Raw genomic sequence first — 18,705 nt, forward strand, 5'->3', positions numbered from 1 at the left:
AAAAAGCTTATTCAGGGTGTAGTTACCTGCTGAAAGAAATTTCGTGCAGTAAAGCTTCAGGAAAATTGTGTAGGGTTTTGGTTTAGTTTGTTTTCAGGGTTTTTTTGGTTGTTGCCTTTTTTTTTTTTTTCTGTCACACCCTAACCAATGCTTATAGAAAAATCCACTTTGGATCTCACACTTAAGAGGAGATGCCTGGCCATAATTCCAGATGCTTTCACAGAGTTGGACTATTCCTGGGACCTTTGGAAGTCACGGGGTTCTATGCATATAGAAGTTCTTGATGGAGCTAGGTGGAACTCATTGTTTTCTTAATTTTTAAGTGCTTGTGAAGGAGAGGAACTTAGTATTAAAAAAAAAAAAAACAACGGGTGAGAAGGAGTCAGCTGCTGATTGTGTCACCCTTGCTTATTAATTTAAGTAGGGGCATATAACTTGGAGCAGTTACCCTTTAACAGCACCTTCCTAGCACATTTGGTGTGGGCAGAATTGCTGCCTTAGGATTCAAATGGGTATAAATTTATTAGCCTTAGATTAAGCCAGCACAGTGTTGCTCAGGGCAGTGAGGCTGTGAGACACACAGATACTTTCCATATTAAACATCTGGAATTGCATTATGCTGTTTGAGTGCAGGTTGTCTGAGTGGAAGTCATGCCATTTTTATGATAAAGACTGCATTTAGCATAGATCCATGTGATGAATCCATCACAAAGTAACAGGCACCAATTTATGATTTGTCCAGAGTTAATAGACAACATTGCAGAGCAGAGCGTGCATTTGTACTGCAGGCTTGGAACTACAGTGAAATGGAGAACTTCAGGAGCAGGTAAGCAGTAATAAGAAGCTACCATGTTAAAGACCTCAGCTGTAATTTATTTTGATTCTATATTTATGACATCTTAAGATTTCCATGGGACAGATGAAAGTTGAGTTATTCTCACAGAAGGGCTTATTGATCTCTATGGAACTTTGTTAACCAGAAAATGTTCCTCTTAAAAGCAAAGTAAAAAAAAGAGCACCCCGCCCCCAAACTGATCATGAAAGACATCTTCATGTGGGTTTACATTATTATAACATTTAAATATAAAACTGATGTTAGTGAGCTTGAGATATGAGACTGGAACGTAAGATACTTGGACACAGTTGTTGGCCCAACCACAGATTTACTCCATGTTGTTGGTTCTCTTCCCATGCTTTCATTTTCTAACTTGACAGGGGAGAAATGATCCTTCTTTGACTCTTATTTTTCATGGTCACTTGCCATAAATTTTGGGGGACATAGGCTGTCATCGTTAAATATGTCCAGCACATAACAATGTTTCAAATAGAGAAATAATCCATTTAAAAGTAAATATGTTGGGAAATTATTAAATATTCATACACCTTAGACTTTACTACAAAAATTCTGCATGTTTAACTGAAGTTTGATTTTTTTTTTTTGACTCCTTTTTGTAAGGTTGTCATTGCATATGATCAGACCAGGGTTACCTTTGGAGCAGATGAAATAGTTTTAAAGGGAGTTGGGCCTAATAGGTGTGTACAATTTGTACTGAAAACTTGCATAAATTTTAAAGTGCCTGAAACTCCTCTTCAAAAGTGCATAGAGTTGCTTTAACTGTACATCTTGATGTGAACAGGATTCTTTTGTCTGCTGGACGGGGCCTACCTCTTTCAGAAAACATTCAGATAATATTTTATAGAGCAAGAATTTCTCACACAAAATATAGGTCTTGTTTTCTTCCATTAACTTTTTTTTTTTTAACTCTTTGCAGCCTGCTGGAACAAGCCAAAAATACTGTATTTCTTCCCAGTGATTTGTTGTTAATAGTGGTTATTCAGCTGAAATTTTGAAACTTGCATTGTTCAATCACTTTGACATTTTTTTCTGCCTGCAGCCGTGTTTTCCCTAGCTCAGTTCAGGAGATTATTAGGGTGGGATTTCAGATTATCCCCTTCTGTTGCCTCTTCTGGAACTCAAGAATGTGTTTGTGGTCAAATGTGCAAAGTTTCAGAGTGGCGGCAGCATTTGTTTTGGGAAAGAAGCTTCAATAGAACTGGTTCAGCAAGTTTTATCTGCATATGAGTTTTTTTAATTCTTGTTTTCAGAAAATTACTGAGAAAAAATACTTAGAATTCATAAAAACACCCTTGTTATTTTTCAAATTAGAACTACACATGAAAATAAGCTGTGTGATGGAAAAATATGTCTAATTTTGGTTTTTAATGACAAATATGTAAAAACAACCAGAGATTTTCAGGGGTTTTTTTTAAAGGAAAAACACAGTTAAAATATGAACAAAACTAGGAAAGAGTTCCTTGTAAAAGAGCATTTTATGTTAAAATGGAAAATTCTCACTTCAGTTCACTAGTGCGTAAGAGAATTTGTCAGCAGTAGACAGAATACCGTGATATGTTTGAGACTAAAAGGCAGAAAACCACAGTCAGATCTTCTCTGTCAAGACACCCTGTGTGTACACACATAAATGCATTTGAGTGCTTTTTCATTTCAACATTAGAGGAGAAAAGGTTTGTCTGTGACATGATTGCACTGAAATGTATCTTCCTGGTTGTGTTGGGGAAAGTTTAAAATTCCAGATACTGCAGAACACCTGATAAAGAAACAATAAATGTTTTAGCATTTTGTAGCTGTCATGTTCTGTATGGGATTAGATACCTTTGTTACAGACCAAGGTATTGAAATAGTGCCACTTCTTTGCAGATAATACAATTTTCTACAAAATATTTCTCTTTTCCTTTTAAGTTCAAAATCCCTGATGATGCATGAAATCCAACAACCACCTGAGCATCATGTTCATGCAGCTGGGCCATCTGTTGCTCCCCAGTCTGCAACACATGAATTTCAGGACAGAGGTCATGATAAGCCAGGTCAAGTTTGGTATACCCAGATTCAAAGAAGAATGTTAAAAAAATTCCAAAGCAGGTGATAAGTACAAAACATATTTTTCATAAAATGGAGCAGGGGATCAGATGTAAAAATGTCTGGGTTTAGTACTACCAGTGCAGGTTACAGCAGAAGTTTTAGCTCATGGCCATGGTAGACAGTTCTGAAGATGCTTTGTGGTAACTTGAGGACGAGGACTGACAGTCAGATTTCACATATTTTTTATTTTCAAAGACAAATTTAAAAATGGCTATTTAACAATATTCTTTAATACACTGCCAGGTGTAATGATTTCTTCTTGCCCTCTAATTTTTTTTGTTGTTGTTGTTTCTTTTGTTTGTTGAAAGAAACTTGACAAAGGTGGGATGTAATTGTTTAGAGATTAAAAAGCTATCATTTGTTGAGCAGCTGGAGCTGATGGAGCAGCTCAGAGCTGCTGGAAGAGGGGAGCCCCCCCCTTTCTGGCTGTATGCTTTAACTAATTACCCTGTGAAGCTTTTGGTGCTTATTGGGGTCCTCCGTGTGCCAATTAACTATGAAGTGCATTGGGAAAAAAGGGGAGAAGGGTGATAGTGTCACAGTAAAACTTTAATGAGCTGAGCTGGTGTTAAGAGAACCTTGTGGAGGTATGGAACTGCTGAGGGGAGGTGGGAAGAAGGAAGATCTGCTGGCTTCAGACAGGACCAGACATTAGATTGTCTCAAGTGTTCTGGACTCAGCCGGTCTACTTGAGGGAAACAGTGATGTTACCATATTGAAATCTCAGAAAGGGCCCCCAGTCAGCCAGCACCCTGCTCAGTAGTGTCACTGGGTGTAAGAGGGATGCTTAGAATGCATTTTGGCTACCCAGCATTCCTAAAGAAGTACATCTCAATTCAAGTTTTGCAGTAATGCTTGGGCCTCTTTATGCTTTATGAATTGCTCTGTTTCAGGTACTAATTTCAGGGTCTAAATACTTCATATATGCATTGATCTCTGAAAACCAGACCCTTACTTTTATTACTGAAACTAGAATAAAAGTTCCTATTTTCATGGCTGCCTGGGAATTTGCAGAGGAGGAGTACAAAGGCAACTAACATTTCCTTATATTCCAGATATCTAGCAAGGAAATTCTTCTGTCTGTGGGAAAAAAAGACATTTGCACAAGTTCTCCCTTCCAAAGCCAGGTACATAAAATTTCAGAACTTGGGGTGGTGTTTTTTTTTTTTGTTTTGTTTTGTTTTGTTTTGTTTTTGTTTGGTTTTGGTTTGGTTTGGTTTTTTTGTTTGGTTTGTTTTTGTGTTTTTTTCTTTTTAATGGCTTAATGGTAAACCATTGGGCTAAGAGAGTACTGGCTGGCAAAAAAATACTTGGATGTATTTTGAGATCACTTGAAGGTTTTCTTTGGGTACCTTTCTTGCTCATGCTTTTTTGTTTTTAATAATCGTGGTTAAACTTTTATTAACCAAATTCATAGGAATTGTGTTTTGATAAAATTGAACAGTATGTGCATATAAACGATGGGATGTGATTGGGATACCTGCTTTAAATTTAACTATTTCCCAAAGTTAAGATGGCAGAGATTTCACAGAATATTCTGAGTTCGAAGGGATCCACAAGGATCATTGAGTCTAACTCTTAATATGAAATTCAGTTAATATTACTATTTGCACTGTTGTTCTTAATGTATATCTGTATATTTTTGTTATCTGTCTGACTTGGAAATACCTGTGGCAGATAATTCATTTCTGCTGTCAGTATTCTGTGAGCTACTGAAAACCCATGCTTTGTACTCATTTCTTGTTTTGCATTAATTTGCCTGTTCATTCTTGCTTAACCACACCCTTGGGAACTGAAGCAGTTCCCAGTGGGAAGACTTGCACTTGGAATAAGATCAGATCCTTAGTCATTCAGTTTCATTTTTCTGTATCAAATATATTCTGTTTCTGACTTAGTTAGTAAATGGAAGTTGTCCTGTGAACCTCACCACTCCTCTTGTCCTATCTACTGAATTGTCACTACTTTGGCTGTCTACAAATTCAGCACAATGATTAATTTATTTTTTAGGGAAAGGGATTTTATAAAGACCAGCAAGGAGCATAAGCAATAATGAATTGCCTTTCTAGATTTAAAAGTACCTGGTTCTCCATAGCTTTAATTTGCAATACCTGTTAATGCATGTGCAATACTGTTAATGCACCAAGTCCAAAAAAATAACATATAGCTCATTTCTTTCTTCTTTTTTTTTTCTTTTCTGCATGAGTGCTTGGAATGACTTAGCAGTGTGGCTTGGGGTAGGTGGCTGTGAATTGCAGCTTGTGAGAGGATTGATGTGTTTCACTGAGAGACCTCTAGGTATTCTGGGCCTAATTCTGCTATTACTACATGATGGAAACATCAAAGCATTATAAAATCTGATGTAGCTTTTGTATTTATTAATATATATAAAATATTTTGTGTTAAAATAGCAAAGAACAAAATCAGAAAGGAAAATACATGTATTGTTATCATTTGTTCTAGTTGTTAGAATAAAACACAGAACTGAGGACAAAAGATGTGAATAGGTCTAAAGTCAACTGGCACTCTGATGTTTGACAAGTTAACAACAGCTGTCTTTCATTCCTTGTCTTTATGTGAAGCATTTACAGTCAGTAAAATGATTGCTTCTTGCAATACTTCACAGAGTCTTGGAATAAAGTGTCACAGTAGGGTAATGGTTTTAAATGCAATTAGATGTTAGGCTAATCAGGCAAGCCTGGAGAAGAGGTGGTGTAATCTTCATTAAAACTGATTCGTGGTCGCTCTGAAAGCCTGTATGATGTCTCCCATGTCCATATCTTTCAACTGTTTAGATGCTTTTATGATCAGAAGATTCTTCAAAAAACTTTTGGGGAGTGGAGGGAGCAGTGGACAGTTTGTAGAGAAAGGAAGTTCAGCCTCAGAGCAGACAACCATTACAGGTTAGTAAAATGACTTCCCGTTGGGGTGTGTCTGAGAAATTTTGCTTAGGTTCTGAAGAAGTTTTTAATACCAGTGAGCAAGTTACATCCATGGTATGTCTAGGCCAAGAGCAATGTTTTCATTGCTTATTTAAATATTTTACTGAATGTCATTTCTTTCATTTTTCAGGCATTTGCTCCTTAAATTGATATTCAAGGCTTGGAGAGCCTATGTATGCCAGCAGCAAGGAAAGAGGAGCAAGTATTATATTGCAGAGTCTCATGGTAAGTGAAGTGATGGTAATTACCAGTATTTGGGGACATACTGAGATGGGAGTTTCCATGGGAAATATTTACCAGAATCTGTGTCTCTTGTGCCTGTTTGCACCCTGAGCTCCCCCACCCCATGGCAGTGCAGTGCTTGCAGGACCAGATGGCAGGAGGGTTCTGTTATAGGGGTATAGCTATATAGTTGTTTAGGGATGCCAGTGAATAAGCTTAAGGGCCTCTCCATCTGCTCTGGATTGCACTATTTGTTTTTGAGGTGGTGGTTTGATTTTTTGTTTGGTTAGTTTTTGGTTGTTTTTTTTTTTAACTTAGTATGTTTTTGAGTAGATGTTTTTTGATAGAATGTGTTCTTGGAATTCTCTATCAACTGTTGCTATAGACATTAGATAGTAATTCCATGTGGTTTTAACTGCACTTATTTAAGGTCTATTGACTGTTTCTTCCGGCATGTGTCTTGCAATTGAAAGAAGCCTAAACTTTTGTAGTGCCCTTTGTCTTAATGTGTAGGTTGTTTGCTCTGCAAGGGATTTGACTTGGAGCCGTCTATACTGGTAGCAACTTTCTTGGGTTCAGGGAATATGTTTTGCTGAAGGGAGGTTTACCCTTGTTTAAAGATAATAGTGTGGCTTTGTTCTATGCTGATTTGCAGAAAAAGTTAACCGGTCTCTTTGCACATGAACTGTAGCCTCAGAATGTCCTAGAGACTGACACCTTTGGACACAAACTGACAGGCTATCCAGACTTCCTTTCTTACTGAGTGAGGCCAGAGTATTTACAGCAGAAGCTGTGTGTTACTTAGTCAAAGATAGAAAAAGGTGACCTGTTTCAAGGTTAATACTTGATTCACAAGGAAATCCTGGAAAAAAAAGTTGGGGTTTTTTATGTGTAAATGTGAAGTGGCGTAGAATCAATGATGTTTTTTTCTAAAAACTTTGCTTCACTAATGTCAGTTCTGACAAGCCAGCTTGCTGTGAGGAGAAAGTGTGGCGCACTGCATAAAGTGTTAAACTGGAATTTGTGACACCACTTCTGTTTTTAGCTGCCTGACCAGCCTGCTAAATAAACTTGACTTGTTTCTGGTTAATTTTCTCTGCTTGTAGTAGAGAATAACTCTTGAAAAGCAACTGCCTCTAATTCTAACCCAGTACAGTCATTACACTGAATATTGTTGTTCTGCAGTTATTTCCCCTGTAAGCACTGAAGACAAAGTGATTATCGGCCATTGTCCAATAATTCATGCTGCTCTGAACAAGTGGCATGGATGGTGCTGTCAGCAATTCTGAGACTTCTCACTGCGACACCCTCGACCGGGGGGAGGGTCGCTGTCATTTCAGGGTTTCCCACAAGATGTCCCTGCAGGCTGAGGGCACAGGAGTCGGGGGCGATCTGCAATGGAGTGGTTAAGATGTGCCAGATTCCCATGTGAACTTAAGATGCTGCCATTTTTTGTCGTACACAGCAAAGAAGCAAGCTATGCTCAGGACCTGGCAGCACTGGCTGGTTTATGTTGGTGTTCAAAGGACAAAACATGGGATGCAGTCTGTGGCACTGGCATTCAGGGAAAGAAGCTATTTGCGGTAAGGATGGAATACAAACAGGCAGAGCGGCCTGATCATAAGGCCATGATCTGTGTTATCTTTTCCTGCAGTGACTTCGTTCAGTGTTTGATTTTTTTTAAGAATTCTTTTGCTTTTTTGGGATGTGTGAGTTCTTCTGGCACACCTATGGACTGTGAATTTGAGACCTTTGTATAGCAGCCTGCCAATTCCTAATGGGAGCCTATAGGAGGTTGGAGAGTGACTTTTGCAAAGGCATACAATGAGAGGACAAGGGGGAATGGCTTTAAGCTGAAAGAGGGTAGATTTAGATTAAATACTAAGAAGAAATTCTTTACGGTGAGGGTGGTGAGGCACTGAAACAGGTTACCCAGAGACGTTGTTGATGGTCCATCCTTGGCAGAGTTCAAGGTCAGGTTGGATGGGATTGGAACAACCTGGGATAGTGGAAGATGTCTCTTCCCATGGCAGGGGGTTGGAACAAGGTGATGTTTAAGGTCTCTTCCAACCCAAACCAGTCTGTGGTTTTTTGGAAAGATTGTTGTTCATACATTTTTCCAGTGAGATGAAAGTGATTTCTTGCACCAAATTATGGCGCCTGTGTTTGAACTTGTCTGTAACATTGTTTTGGCAGCATTTCATGGGCAGTGTGGAGAAGACAACACTACCAGAAATGCTCTGGACATAAAATGAATATTTTGGCTCTGCAGCATTGGGCCCAGGGCCTGCAATTTCGAGTAAGTCTCAGGAGCTTCAGCTACTGTCATTTCTAATATTCAAGTTGCACACATGTGAAAATGTTGCAGATGAATAAAAATTAGGCCTTGTACTTATTTACTTTGCAGGAGATGAGGAAATGGAATGAAGCTGTGTCAGGGCAAGTTCAGATTGGACATTAGGAAAAGGATCTTCCCTGAGAGGGTGGTCAGTCCCTGGAACAGACTCCCCAGGGAAGTGGTCACGGCACCAAACCTGTCAAGAGTTCAAGGTGCATCAAGTCCAACTTCCTGCTTCTTGCAGGACTACTTAAAGTAAATCCGATGACTAAGAGTGTTGTCCAGATGGTTGATCTTAGCTGAAGTGAAAACAGCATGGGTCTCTTTCTTTCTTTCACTGAAACTGTGGCTTTTTGTCCATTTCATTAAAAAGAAGGGATGGTATTTAATTTGACTTGCGCTGTAAGATGGAACACGGCCTGTTTTGGGGCAGTATTCTGCTAAGGAAAGAAACTTGTGACTTGGGAAGTCTTACAGTATCTCGTGATGTGAGTCCCTCTTATATGAAAATACTCTGAAAGAAAGCCTGTTGGCACAAGAAAAGTATTTTATTGGTCTTTCAATGGGAAAAAGTGTGAAAGTATTTAAAAATGTGAAAAACAAGGTTGATTTTTACATGTTTGTCTTTGACCATTTCTATGCTGACATTCCATTGGTGTTTGTTTGGGTTTTGTTGGGTTTTTTCCCCCTCTTATAGGGCGAGTCTCATTGCTCATGGCTTTCACCTTTAGACCTCATACGGAATTTCCTACTGTGTGTGTGTGCTTCCTCTCCTTCTCTTTGTTCTTTTTCCTAATCTTGTTTGTTTTTTACCCTGACTGCCCTTGCTCCTTAATTGTTCCTTCAGGCTTGGTTGCAGTGGCAAGAGCTGTATTTATATACCCAGAGTGACAAGCAGAAGGACACCAGGGCAGTAACTCACCATCAGCACTGGGAATTGAGGAGATGCATGGGAGCATGGCTGGGATACCTGGACCTCAACAGAGTAAAGAAACGTCAGAATGGTGAGGGAAATGGTGATTTAGGACAGAACAGGGCTCAGCCCCTTTGCTTAGGGCACAGTGATGGTTTTTTCTGTTCTAGGAGACACTGTGATGTCTCTGCCCACCAGGTCATGAGATGCAGCTTGGGCTGTACACTGTGACAGGCCTGGCTAGCTCAGCTCATATGCTGAACTGTCAGGAGGATCACCTGCTTTCCATGTCATTTACAAGAGAATATTTTACAATTCCCTTGATGAAAACTTGCATATTGTCTTATATTTTGTCTTTGTATCTGTGAGATTGATGTATTCAAGACTTTGATCAATGAGTTTGTGGATTTTCTTGGATTTTCTGGATTTTATTCTTCTTTTTGATAATCAGTCAAATCTCAACTCCTATAGGAGGGTAAAGATTATTACACCAGTTCTTTTGTTTCTTCCCTTGAATGGGAATGTGTGGATGCTGAAAGATTGATGCAGAGAAATCTTCCACCTTTCTGCCAGTATCCATGTGAAAGTTTTGATTTCACACGCACGCTTGCTGGGAACAGTGAGAGGTTTTTGTAAACTAATATTTTTATCTCGCAGCTGCAGTGTTGTTATGTTACTGACTGGAGAAATATTTTGAAATGGGTGTTGTGGTTTAACCAATAATTCTAAGAGGTGGATGGTCAAAGGACCAATAACCTTATGCCATTCAAGTGAACCAGGTTATATAAAAGAGTTTGGAAATCAATAAATAATTCCATTCCTTTCCTGGACTGGAGTTACGCTGCTTTTTTCACCGTCCCTGGTACAACAGTGACAGGAATGAGTTCAGATATTTGTATGAATTGCTTTTTGATTGGTGGCAGTGGAAAATAATCTAGCTTGGATATGCAGGAATTAGTAATAGGGGTATGCTGAGATGTAAGCAACCTTGAGTATGTTGAACAAGTAATACAGTGTCCTAACTTCCCTTTCTTCGATCAGTACAGTAGGTTACTGCTTTTAAACTGCCTTTGCGATCAATAGGAAGCGTATGATCTGTAGCTGAGCATTAGTGTGAATTCTTGTAACCATTTTTCAGTGTTAGAGCTCATGCCACTTCCGAACCAGTGGCTCAGATGCTAGGATCTCATCTGACACGAATGAGCCTAGGACAGAACAAGCCATGAGTGATTTGTGTTTGTCTCCTAGAGCTGGCCCAAGAGTTTTGCCGAAGCAGGACGCTCCGGAGGTGCTTCTCTGATTGGCAGCAGTTGTGGGAGTGCAGGAGAAGAATGCATGCTCACCAAAGGGACCTGGAAAAACAAGCAGCAAGGATTGCCTTATGGAGAGTCTTTGCACACTGGAAGCATTGTATCCAATCTGTGTTTGGTCCCTAGCAAAGACAAGTTAGAAGCATCCCTGCAGGGGAAAGATCCAGTTAATAAGTAGGAATGTTGTGCAGTAGCGCGGGTGACAGCAAACGTTGTCATTAGATAGGTGTATGTAATGCCATACTAACTAATCATTAAACTGTTGTAATTACAGTATATTAGCAGCTAAGAGCCTGCAGAAGATAATTTATGATTGTTATTTTAGAGTGAATCAGAAATATATTGTGATAAGCCAGCAGAATCTAAAAGTTTGACTGTAGTCAAAACTTCTGCAGATAACGGCACTGGAAATTCAAACATTGAAGCAAATTTAGATGGAGATGTAGTGCCCCTGTGTGGGAAAAGGTGGTTTCTGTGTAAAAGATACTTTAACTCAGTGACAGATGTTGTGCTGTGTGTGGAAGAGGCTCAGCAATGTGAGCTGGCTGAAAAGCACTACAAGTGTCACCTGTTGGTAAGAGCACTGTTATGTGGTGGGTGGCAGGGGCTGTGGAGGGTCTCTGTAATACTGACCAGTGGTGTGTGGGTGTTAAGTGGGAGATACACCAGGTTTCTAAATTTCAACTATTCTGGAATCTGCCAGTTGAATCCAAGTGGGGAAACTGTGCTGCTGTCCAGAACAGCTATTCTTCCAATTGGGAAGAAGAATTACTTTTTCTTCTCTGCAGTAATGTGTGCATGCTGCTTTTCACATGAGACCAAAGATAGCTTACTGCATGTGTGAGTGGTTGAGTGTTTTGGGGTTTTGTTTAGGTTTTAGGGTTTTTTTAAAGAAATACTAACCCTGAAGGCTGTCTGAAAGGTGGGCACAACCAAGCCTCCAGCTTTTTGGAACGGAACTATTTTTGAGGTTGAATCAGTACTGATCATTAAAAGAATACCAATATACTGGTTTGGATCCTGGAGTGAAAACATTAGTGATTATAAGAGCAGGATGATTAGTGATTTGAAGCAGGATGCTCTCATAATTCTATTTACCATGTTCTGCCCCCACTCAAGGGATTCTAGGATTCTAGACCAGTCTAAATTACCTGATTTGGACTACACATGAAAGTTATGTTTATTTCTTGTTGTTACAGGAACTTGGCTTTAAGGGTCTTCAGCAGAATGTCCTGGACACTCATCTTCAGCAAATGAGAACAAATCTGTCGTCCCGTCAGCATCGAGTTACAGTGGGTTTGACTTTGGTTCTTGTGTTAGTTTGTCTTGAGCTGTCCTATTGACTTCCACTGTCACCTACAAAGTAATTACTTTTTTATTACAGCAGTAGCTTTGTACTTAAATACTAATAGCCGCAGAAAATCTCCTGTATGAGTCAACTGGCACTCTTAGATATGTTATTTTAGTTTTTTGTTTCCTGTGTTTATGGTGGATTTTTTCTTTTACCAGAAAAACTTGTTGGAGGTTATGAAGTTTGGTATATGAAGCAGTGCAGGAGGCAACCATTGCTGTATGCAGTTTCAGTAGGACTTTAATAATTTATTTCTTTGCATTCTTCTCCTCACTTGGTATCTTTGAGGGGTTTTGTGTCTTTCTTGTTTTATTTCAGGTGCTGCAGAAGTACTGGAACCATTGGAAGTCCCGTTTGGAAGAGAAGGAGGAAGAACAGCAGCAGGCCTTAACATCAGTGGCTCATGCCCGTTATAGGTATGCAGAGAAATATTAATACAGACTCGTACAAATGTGGAATCTGTGGGCCTTTGATTCTCTTCTAAAGTAGGGTAATACCTTTGGGGGCATGACCTGATGACAATTGCTCTGACTTTTTCTATGAGTAATGAACAATTTACATTTCCTACTTCTCTGTGGAATGTAAGAGGGAGATTGGTTAAGCCTAGCTCTGAGGCTCATTTAGCCAGTTGAAATTCCTAAAATCAGTATGTTTGCTGAAGGAATTCTCTCCTGTGCTGACATTCTCCCTTTTTGCTTGCCAGGAGGGTGTTGATGAGACAGGTGTTTGACACATGGCTGCTGAAGGCCTGCAAGCTGCAAGAATATCGAATGAGAGAGAAGAGGGTAAATGTAACTTTTGTACCTTGCTTAGGAAATAGAGGGGATGATTTCATAGTCACTGTCTGTGAATATGAGTTAGCATGAGATGAACTTGGCTGTTGTAAATTCCCTTTTCCTTGGTGAGGGATCAAGTCTGGGGAAACAGATTACAACCAATATTTACTGATCACCTTTTTTAAGTTAAGCAGTTTGTTAATAATAGAATCAAGTTATTGTTAGAGGATAGTCATTCACATAGTTCATTCACTTATTCCATCACCCTGTAAATGTGTGTATGCTCTCTCTCTTTTCTCACACACTGTCTCATAGTTACTTTGTTGAAATAATAATAATACTAAAGGGCCAACCCCAGCCTATTTAAGAAGTGTAGGGTTGTACTGACAAATTAGCTGCTTTTAGGTAGGTGTCAATTAAGTTTTTTCCAGGGCCCTTCATTTTCTAAGGGGGATGTGTGTATATATATGTATATAGTCCTGGAGTCTTTACATGTAGCATCCACAGTGGCCTTTTTTATGGTCTGTTACATAACTCCAAGTTGACAGTAGCACATGTGGGTGTCCTTGTGCAGATATGGCTCACCCTTGGTGGTGTGAGATTATCGGTTCTTGTAAATTCAACAGGACTGGTTTCTGAAACTTACTGGTTCTTAGGAGTCCTTCACGTTATTTTATCAATTTGTGTTTTTCCTCTCTTTGGCCTGCTGGTTTTTGTTAACAGCTCCTCCGTCCATATGTACACAGCTGCCTGCAGAGCACATCACATAACTTCACAGCAAAGGGGCTTTGATGGCATGTCCATTGCTGTTCAACCTCAGAAAAAACAAACATTGGACAGTTCTGTGCATGTCATCTTTAAGGAGTTGTTATCTGTTGTTTGTAGCTGGCCTGTGCTGTGCATTCATTGCCGTCTTCTGTCCATTTCAGGCTGTCCTTCATTTCGAAAGGCAGCTCTTGCACTGTTTCTGGTGCTGCTGGTGTAGGAGAACAACTGCACGTTTGGAGGAGCAGGAGGGCTTGGTTCGTGCAAGAGATCACTACAGTAACCAGCTGCTGCTAAAGGCCTTCAGTTTGTGGAAGCAAAAGACTCAGGCGAGAGAAACAGAGTAAGAATTTTTTTCAAACAATGATTTGGATTGGCCCTGTGGCAGCTTACTTTGGACAAAGAGCATTTAATTCACAATGGTGCTCACGCCTTTTTTGTGCTGTGGAATCTACTAAGTTGTCTTCCAGTAAATGAATTACTAAAAATAACAAATGCACACTCAAGTCTGTGCTAGAAGTGTTCAGTAACATGGATTGCATTGTAGGCCAAATAATTATTTTTCTCATAGGAGGCTCAAGGAGACAGAAGCTTTAAAATTTCACTGTTCAAAGTGTCTGCAGCAGACTTGGAACAAGTGGAGAGAGGTGAGAGAGTTAACAGATGGGGAAGACTGTGAATTCTTTCTGTTACGTTTGAATTCCTTGTACCCATATGGCTAGAAGTTAACTTGTTTATTTTAAACACTAGTCATTCCTAAGTTCTCCTCCCTTTTCAGGTGGATAAAACCAGTTCACTGTGGGTGGAACAGGAACTGTGTAGGGAGGACAGGGAATTCTTTTTGTTTGTGCATCTAGATATGCTGAGAATGGGAATATAGTTTAGATGTACCTGGGAACGTAACCAGAGTTAGTGTGATGGAATTGTCCCTAGCCAGTACTGGGTGTGTCCTTCTCAAAACTTGAGTTAAGTTAGAAGTTTGCAGCCAGGCCTTTGTGTATGGTTTGTATTTGTGTACAGGTTGTAGACAACACTGTTACAGAGTACTTTCATGCTAGGCCTTTTCCTTACCATGATATGAGGTACTAGATGTACCTTGCATCATGTCTTGAGAATCTGTGAGAAATTTTATAGTTGGAGCTGCTAGGTTGGTGCAGACCTGTTAACTTAAATGGATTGCATTAGTCTTTAAGAGAATTCCTACAAAGGGCAGGGAAAAAAGCACCTCACCTAGGCCTTTTGGGGAAATAGCAGAGTGCAGCACCAGTTTGAGTGAAAACCTGTTACAGCAAGGTGAAGGATTGATGTTTCTCCAGAGAGACTGGGAATGGTCCTTTTCCCTCCTGTCTCTGCCATTACCTGTTTTCCGTCCTTCATGGGTACGTATCTTTTGGGTTTCTTCCACTTCCCTCTTATAGTATGTGGGACATCAGCGTGAGAAATGGAGGAAGTTGGTGCAAGCAGACCTGCACTATCAACACACATTACTGGGCAAGACTTTGGCGTCTTGGAAGGTAGGATGGAACAGCCTTTTCTTTGGGGCACTTGTCTGCATGTGCTGTAGTGTTTCAGTGAGAGCTGAAGAGCTGCCACACTGCTTCACTCAAGGCACATACACACCGCGTGTGCAGGGTAGAATGGAGGCTTGTGTATGTAGGGCTGTCTGAGCTCTAGCATTACTTTTTGGAGCAGAATAACCAAGGTAATCTTGTAGCACTGATGAATGGTATAATCATAGCTAGCATTAACTGTTGTGTAATGATTGCTTGTCACAGAGAAGCAGCATTTGCTTTCAGTAGCTGTATTTTTTCCCCCTGTACTCTACTGCCAGTGCTACGTATGAGCTGCTCCTAAGAGTTCCTAGATGTTGCCTCTCCTCACAGGTGTTGAGGTAAATTTACCTCTCAGTACTATTTCTTTTTCAGATTTACCAAGAAAACGTACAGTGTATTCTGTATCAAGTAACTGAGAAGGAGAAACAGCACACTCGACTGCTGCTGCGGTGAGCCTTTTCCTAGGCAGCATGAGAGGAGGGACTGCACTGCAGTCAAATTAATTACTTTCTTTCACTGCCACCTTTGTAACTTTTTGAATGTTCAGTGCTGGGAGTTGACTCTGCCATGCATTGCTGTTTCTTTGCATGCAGGTCATCTAGTTAAAAGAAAACAATGTCTTCCTGTTTGCTATCTGTTTTGCTTGAATATTTTTTAAATCTCTGTTTAGTCCTGTGAGACTCAACAGACAGCAAACTGCATCATTCCCTATTTGTTATGGTATTAAAGCAGCCTGGACGATGCAGAGGCTTCTCTTGCATTACAGTGAGGAGAGTGATTAAAGATACTACCACATGGCGTTGGTTGTAGTTACTTTACTTTAATTACCTTATTTGTTTTAATGCTATACAGCTTGAGTCACTTGCAGAGCCTGATTGGCTCAGCTGAAGCTGCTGTATTACAGAGTGTGTTGTGTTTTGCCCTGCCTTATCTTCAGCAGAGACCTAAAGGGGCAGAAGTTGATTTGCATGACTGAGTTTATAGATGCAGCTGGTTTTGGTTCCTCTGTGAGTAGGAAAGTGCCAAATGAACAAGTGAGAATCATTCTTAATGGGTTTGTTTGTTTTTAAATTTTGTATGTATTTTTGCCTTCAGACAGGTGCTGTGTACCTGGAGAGAAAATGCCCTTGCTCTTATACATGAATCTAAGGCAGATGAGCACTACAGGAGAGCAATCCTGTCAAAGGTAGGATCTGTACAGCAGGTGCCAAGGTCTCAGTACAGGTGCTGATTCAGGCAGGGGTCAGGTAATACAATTAGAAGGACCAAAAACTTAATCTAAGAGCCACTACTAAGAGAGATCTGCAAAGTGGGAGTCTCATCTTGTTTTTACAGGTGTCTCTGAAACTTGTCTCTGTAAGCTCATGGCTTTTTCTCTTCCTTCTTCTTCTCATTTCTTAGAAGGAAGGGAAGACCAGTAGTATGATACAGCATAGTAGTATTGGTGAGGTGGGGCAGGGAGGGGATGGATGCAAGAGAGGAACACCTTGAAAAATGCCAAGGGGACCCTCTGAAATACAGAAGTATTTAATTTGTAGGAAATTCTTACTGTCCTGCTGAGCCTTATATGAAAAATGAGGTGGAAGTGGTTATGTTACTATCGATGGGGGGAGTGCATTGTGTCCCCTTCCATTGCAGTGCCAGTCTGTGTCCCATCTCCTGTTCACATTGTATCTTCAGGTGCTGCTGCAGTGGAGAGACACTGCCTGGCTAGGAGCGTGTCACCGCCATCTGAAGGTGACAGCTGTGGTGGAGGCCAGAAAACATTTGGATATAGGTGAGCTGATGTAGATGTTGAACTCTCAAAAGACCTTGTTGCCTGTGTATGAGCCAAGGGCAGTCTGTTGTGTCATCTGTACAGATGAAGTGACTGGATGGTGTGTTGGCTTACAAAGGCTGTCCCCAGAGAATGGAGAGTGAGTTGGGACTCCAGTATCTGCTGAATGCTGCTTGTGTTACTTCTGCTTCTCTGTTTGTTCCTTGTACTATATAAGGAATGCTAACGCTTCCTTCTTCAAAGGAATTTTCCATTACTAATTTTGAGAACCTCAGACATCTCTTTTGAGGGCAGTGCAAGTAGTCTTACCAATTACTGCTTTAGTCATTCTCTAATAATTCATACTGAAAGACCCTCAAACTCTGCAAGCATTTTCATGGCACCATGGTACATTCTTGACATGAGGACTCTGAAGCACAGAGGGCATATGATTTCCTAAAGGTTACAAAGAATGTCAGTGGCAACAGGGAAGACTTGCAAGTCACAGGTCCCCGTCTGTTACATGCAGTGTTTCACAATTGTCCTATACTGAATACTCTCAGTGCTGAGTGTTGTCCAAGTTAAGTGTTGCTGAAACAGTCTGGAAGAGTAGCTGATCACTTGATACTCTGAGATTAATAGTCTCCTTTTGGTACATGGGTTAATTTATCTTCCCCTAACAGTGTATTTACAGACCCTGTTTCTTCACTGGAAGGAATTAACAAGGGAGTCTCTGATGCTGAAGGCTCAGCACCATAGGGCAGCACAGCACCACCAGCAGCACTTGCTCCAGAAGTACCTGGTGAAATGGAAAAATTATCATCAGAAATGCCTTGGGAAAAAGGTGAGAATGATCAGCAACCTCCTCAGCCTGTGGGAAGTTACGGGTGTGGAGGAACATGCTGTGTTCCCTGGTGAAGGGAATGGCAGTCTTGGCTGAGAAGGAGCATGACAGTTTTGTGTAGTGGGGGGGAAGGAGCATGGCTGTGTCTTGCCTGAAGAAACGGATAGAAGTAACAGAGTTAACCAGACAACCCGAGCTTGCCAGGATGGGACCATATACTGCGAATGAAATCCTTGCTGGGCTTATAGATACCTGCAAATGGGGTTACATTGTAGGGCACTTGGGTATTGGGGGTGGCCTCAACAGAGCAAAGGGAGGGTGATAAAAGCTGTTGGGTAGCTGTTCTAATAGCATTTGGCTCAGATAAATGGGGTTTGTCTGCAAGTGACTCAATCTTTTGGTTGCCTTGCAGCTGCTGCAGAGAAGGGGAGATGAACTAATGACTCATAGACTTTGCTCTGCTTCCTTCTCTTCCTGGAAAGCTCGGGTAAGGAATTTTCCCCTGGGTAGATACCTGGCTCCTTGCTAGTCATTCTCCCTTCTCCTTCACGTTCCATTTATACAAGGACCAAGAAAACTTTGTTTAAACATTTTCAGGATTTTTTGGTTCAGCTAGCACAAGGGACACCTTGCCATAGACTGGGTGAACTGAGTAGGTTTTTCTGCTCTGGGTCTACCATCACTTCCTCCTTGCTTGATGCTTTGGCTGGTGTTGGGTATTTGGCTGGTGTTGGGTATGTCAACTCCTAACCTGGTTGCTGTGCATTTTTTTCCCCTAATAGCTGTTGCAGCAGCAATGGGAAAAGCAGAAGACAGTGCAAGCACTGTGGCACTGGTCCCTTTCAGTGCAGAGGAAGGTAAGGGGGTGTGCAGGGCAGGGGCAGGCAAGTGAGTTTGCAGATGTACAGATCATGTGCAGATTTGAGTGCAGTCAGCAGAGTCCACACTGAATGTCTGTTTCCTTTGCTCTTTGGGATGCTGTATGTTATTTTGGCAT

The 18,705-nt window shown here is 40.7% G+C and overlaps 1 protein-coding gene across 3 annotated transcripts in view; it reads left to right on the top strand.

Moving 5' to 3' along the window:
• The first annotated feature begins 6 nt into the window (after positions 1-6).
• Positions 7-18,705, top strand: part of SFI1 (SFI1 centrin binding protein) — a 28,035-nt gene continuing 9,336 nt past the window's right edge. Inside the window, exons 1-21 of one of the 3 annotated variants that reach the window (XM_017732210.1) lie at positions 7-826; positions 3,997-4,068; positions 5,734-5,841; positions 6,011-6,105; positions 7,568-7,685; positions 8,299-8,401; positions 9,288-9,444; positions 10,602-10,763; positions 11,167-11,237; positions 11,863-11,955; positions 12,333-12,430; positions 12,718-12,799; positions 13,720-13,898; positions 14,127-14,202; positions 14,974-15,069; positions 15,481-15,557; positions 16,204-16,294; positions 16,789-16,885; positions 17,548-17,708; positions 18,121-18,195; positions 18,491-18,565. In XM_017732210.1, coding sequence (XP_017587699.1) covers positions 807-826; positions 3,997-4,068; positions 5,734-5,841; positions 6,011-6,105; positions 7,568-7,685; positions 8,299-8,401; positions 9,288-9,444; positions 10,602-10,763; positions 11,167-11,237; positions 11,863-11,955; positions 12,333-12,430; positions 12,718-12,799; positions 13,720-13,898; positions 14,127-14,202; positions 14,974-15,069; positions 15,481-15,557; positions 16,204-16,294; positions 16,789-16,885; positions 17,548-17,708; positions 18,121-18,195; positions 18,491-18,565 — 2,106 coding nt within the window. In that variant the 5' untranslated portion in view covers positions 7-806. Of the gene's footprint in view, positions 827-854; positions 2,942-3,996; positions 4,069-5,733; positions 5,842-6,010; positions 6,106-7,567; positions 7,686-8,298; positions 8,402-9,287; positions 9,445-10,601; positions 10,764-11,166; positions 11,238-11,862; positions 11,956-12,332; positions 12,431-12,717; positions 12,800-13,719; positions 13,899-14,126; positions 14,203-14,973; positions 15,070-15,480; positions 15,558-16,203; positions 16,295-16,788; positions 16,886-17,547; positions 17,709-18,120; positions 18,196-18,490; positions 18,566-18,705 lie in introns of those variants that run through there. The other 2 variants (XM_017732212.1, XM_017732211.1) reach the window with 2 other exon arrangements.

Source organism: Corvus brachyrhynchos, unplaced genomic scaffold (genome assembly GCF_000691975.1).
Source record: "Corvus brachyrhynchos isolate BGI_N302 unplaced genomic scaffold, ASM69197v1 scaffold864, whole genome shotgun sequence".
Lineage (NCBI taxonomy): Eukaryota > Metazoa > Chordata > Aves > Passeriformes > Corvidae > Corvus > Corvus brachyrhynchos.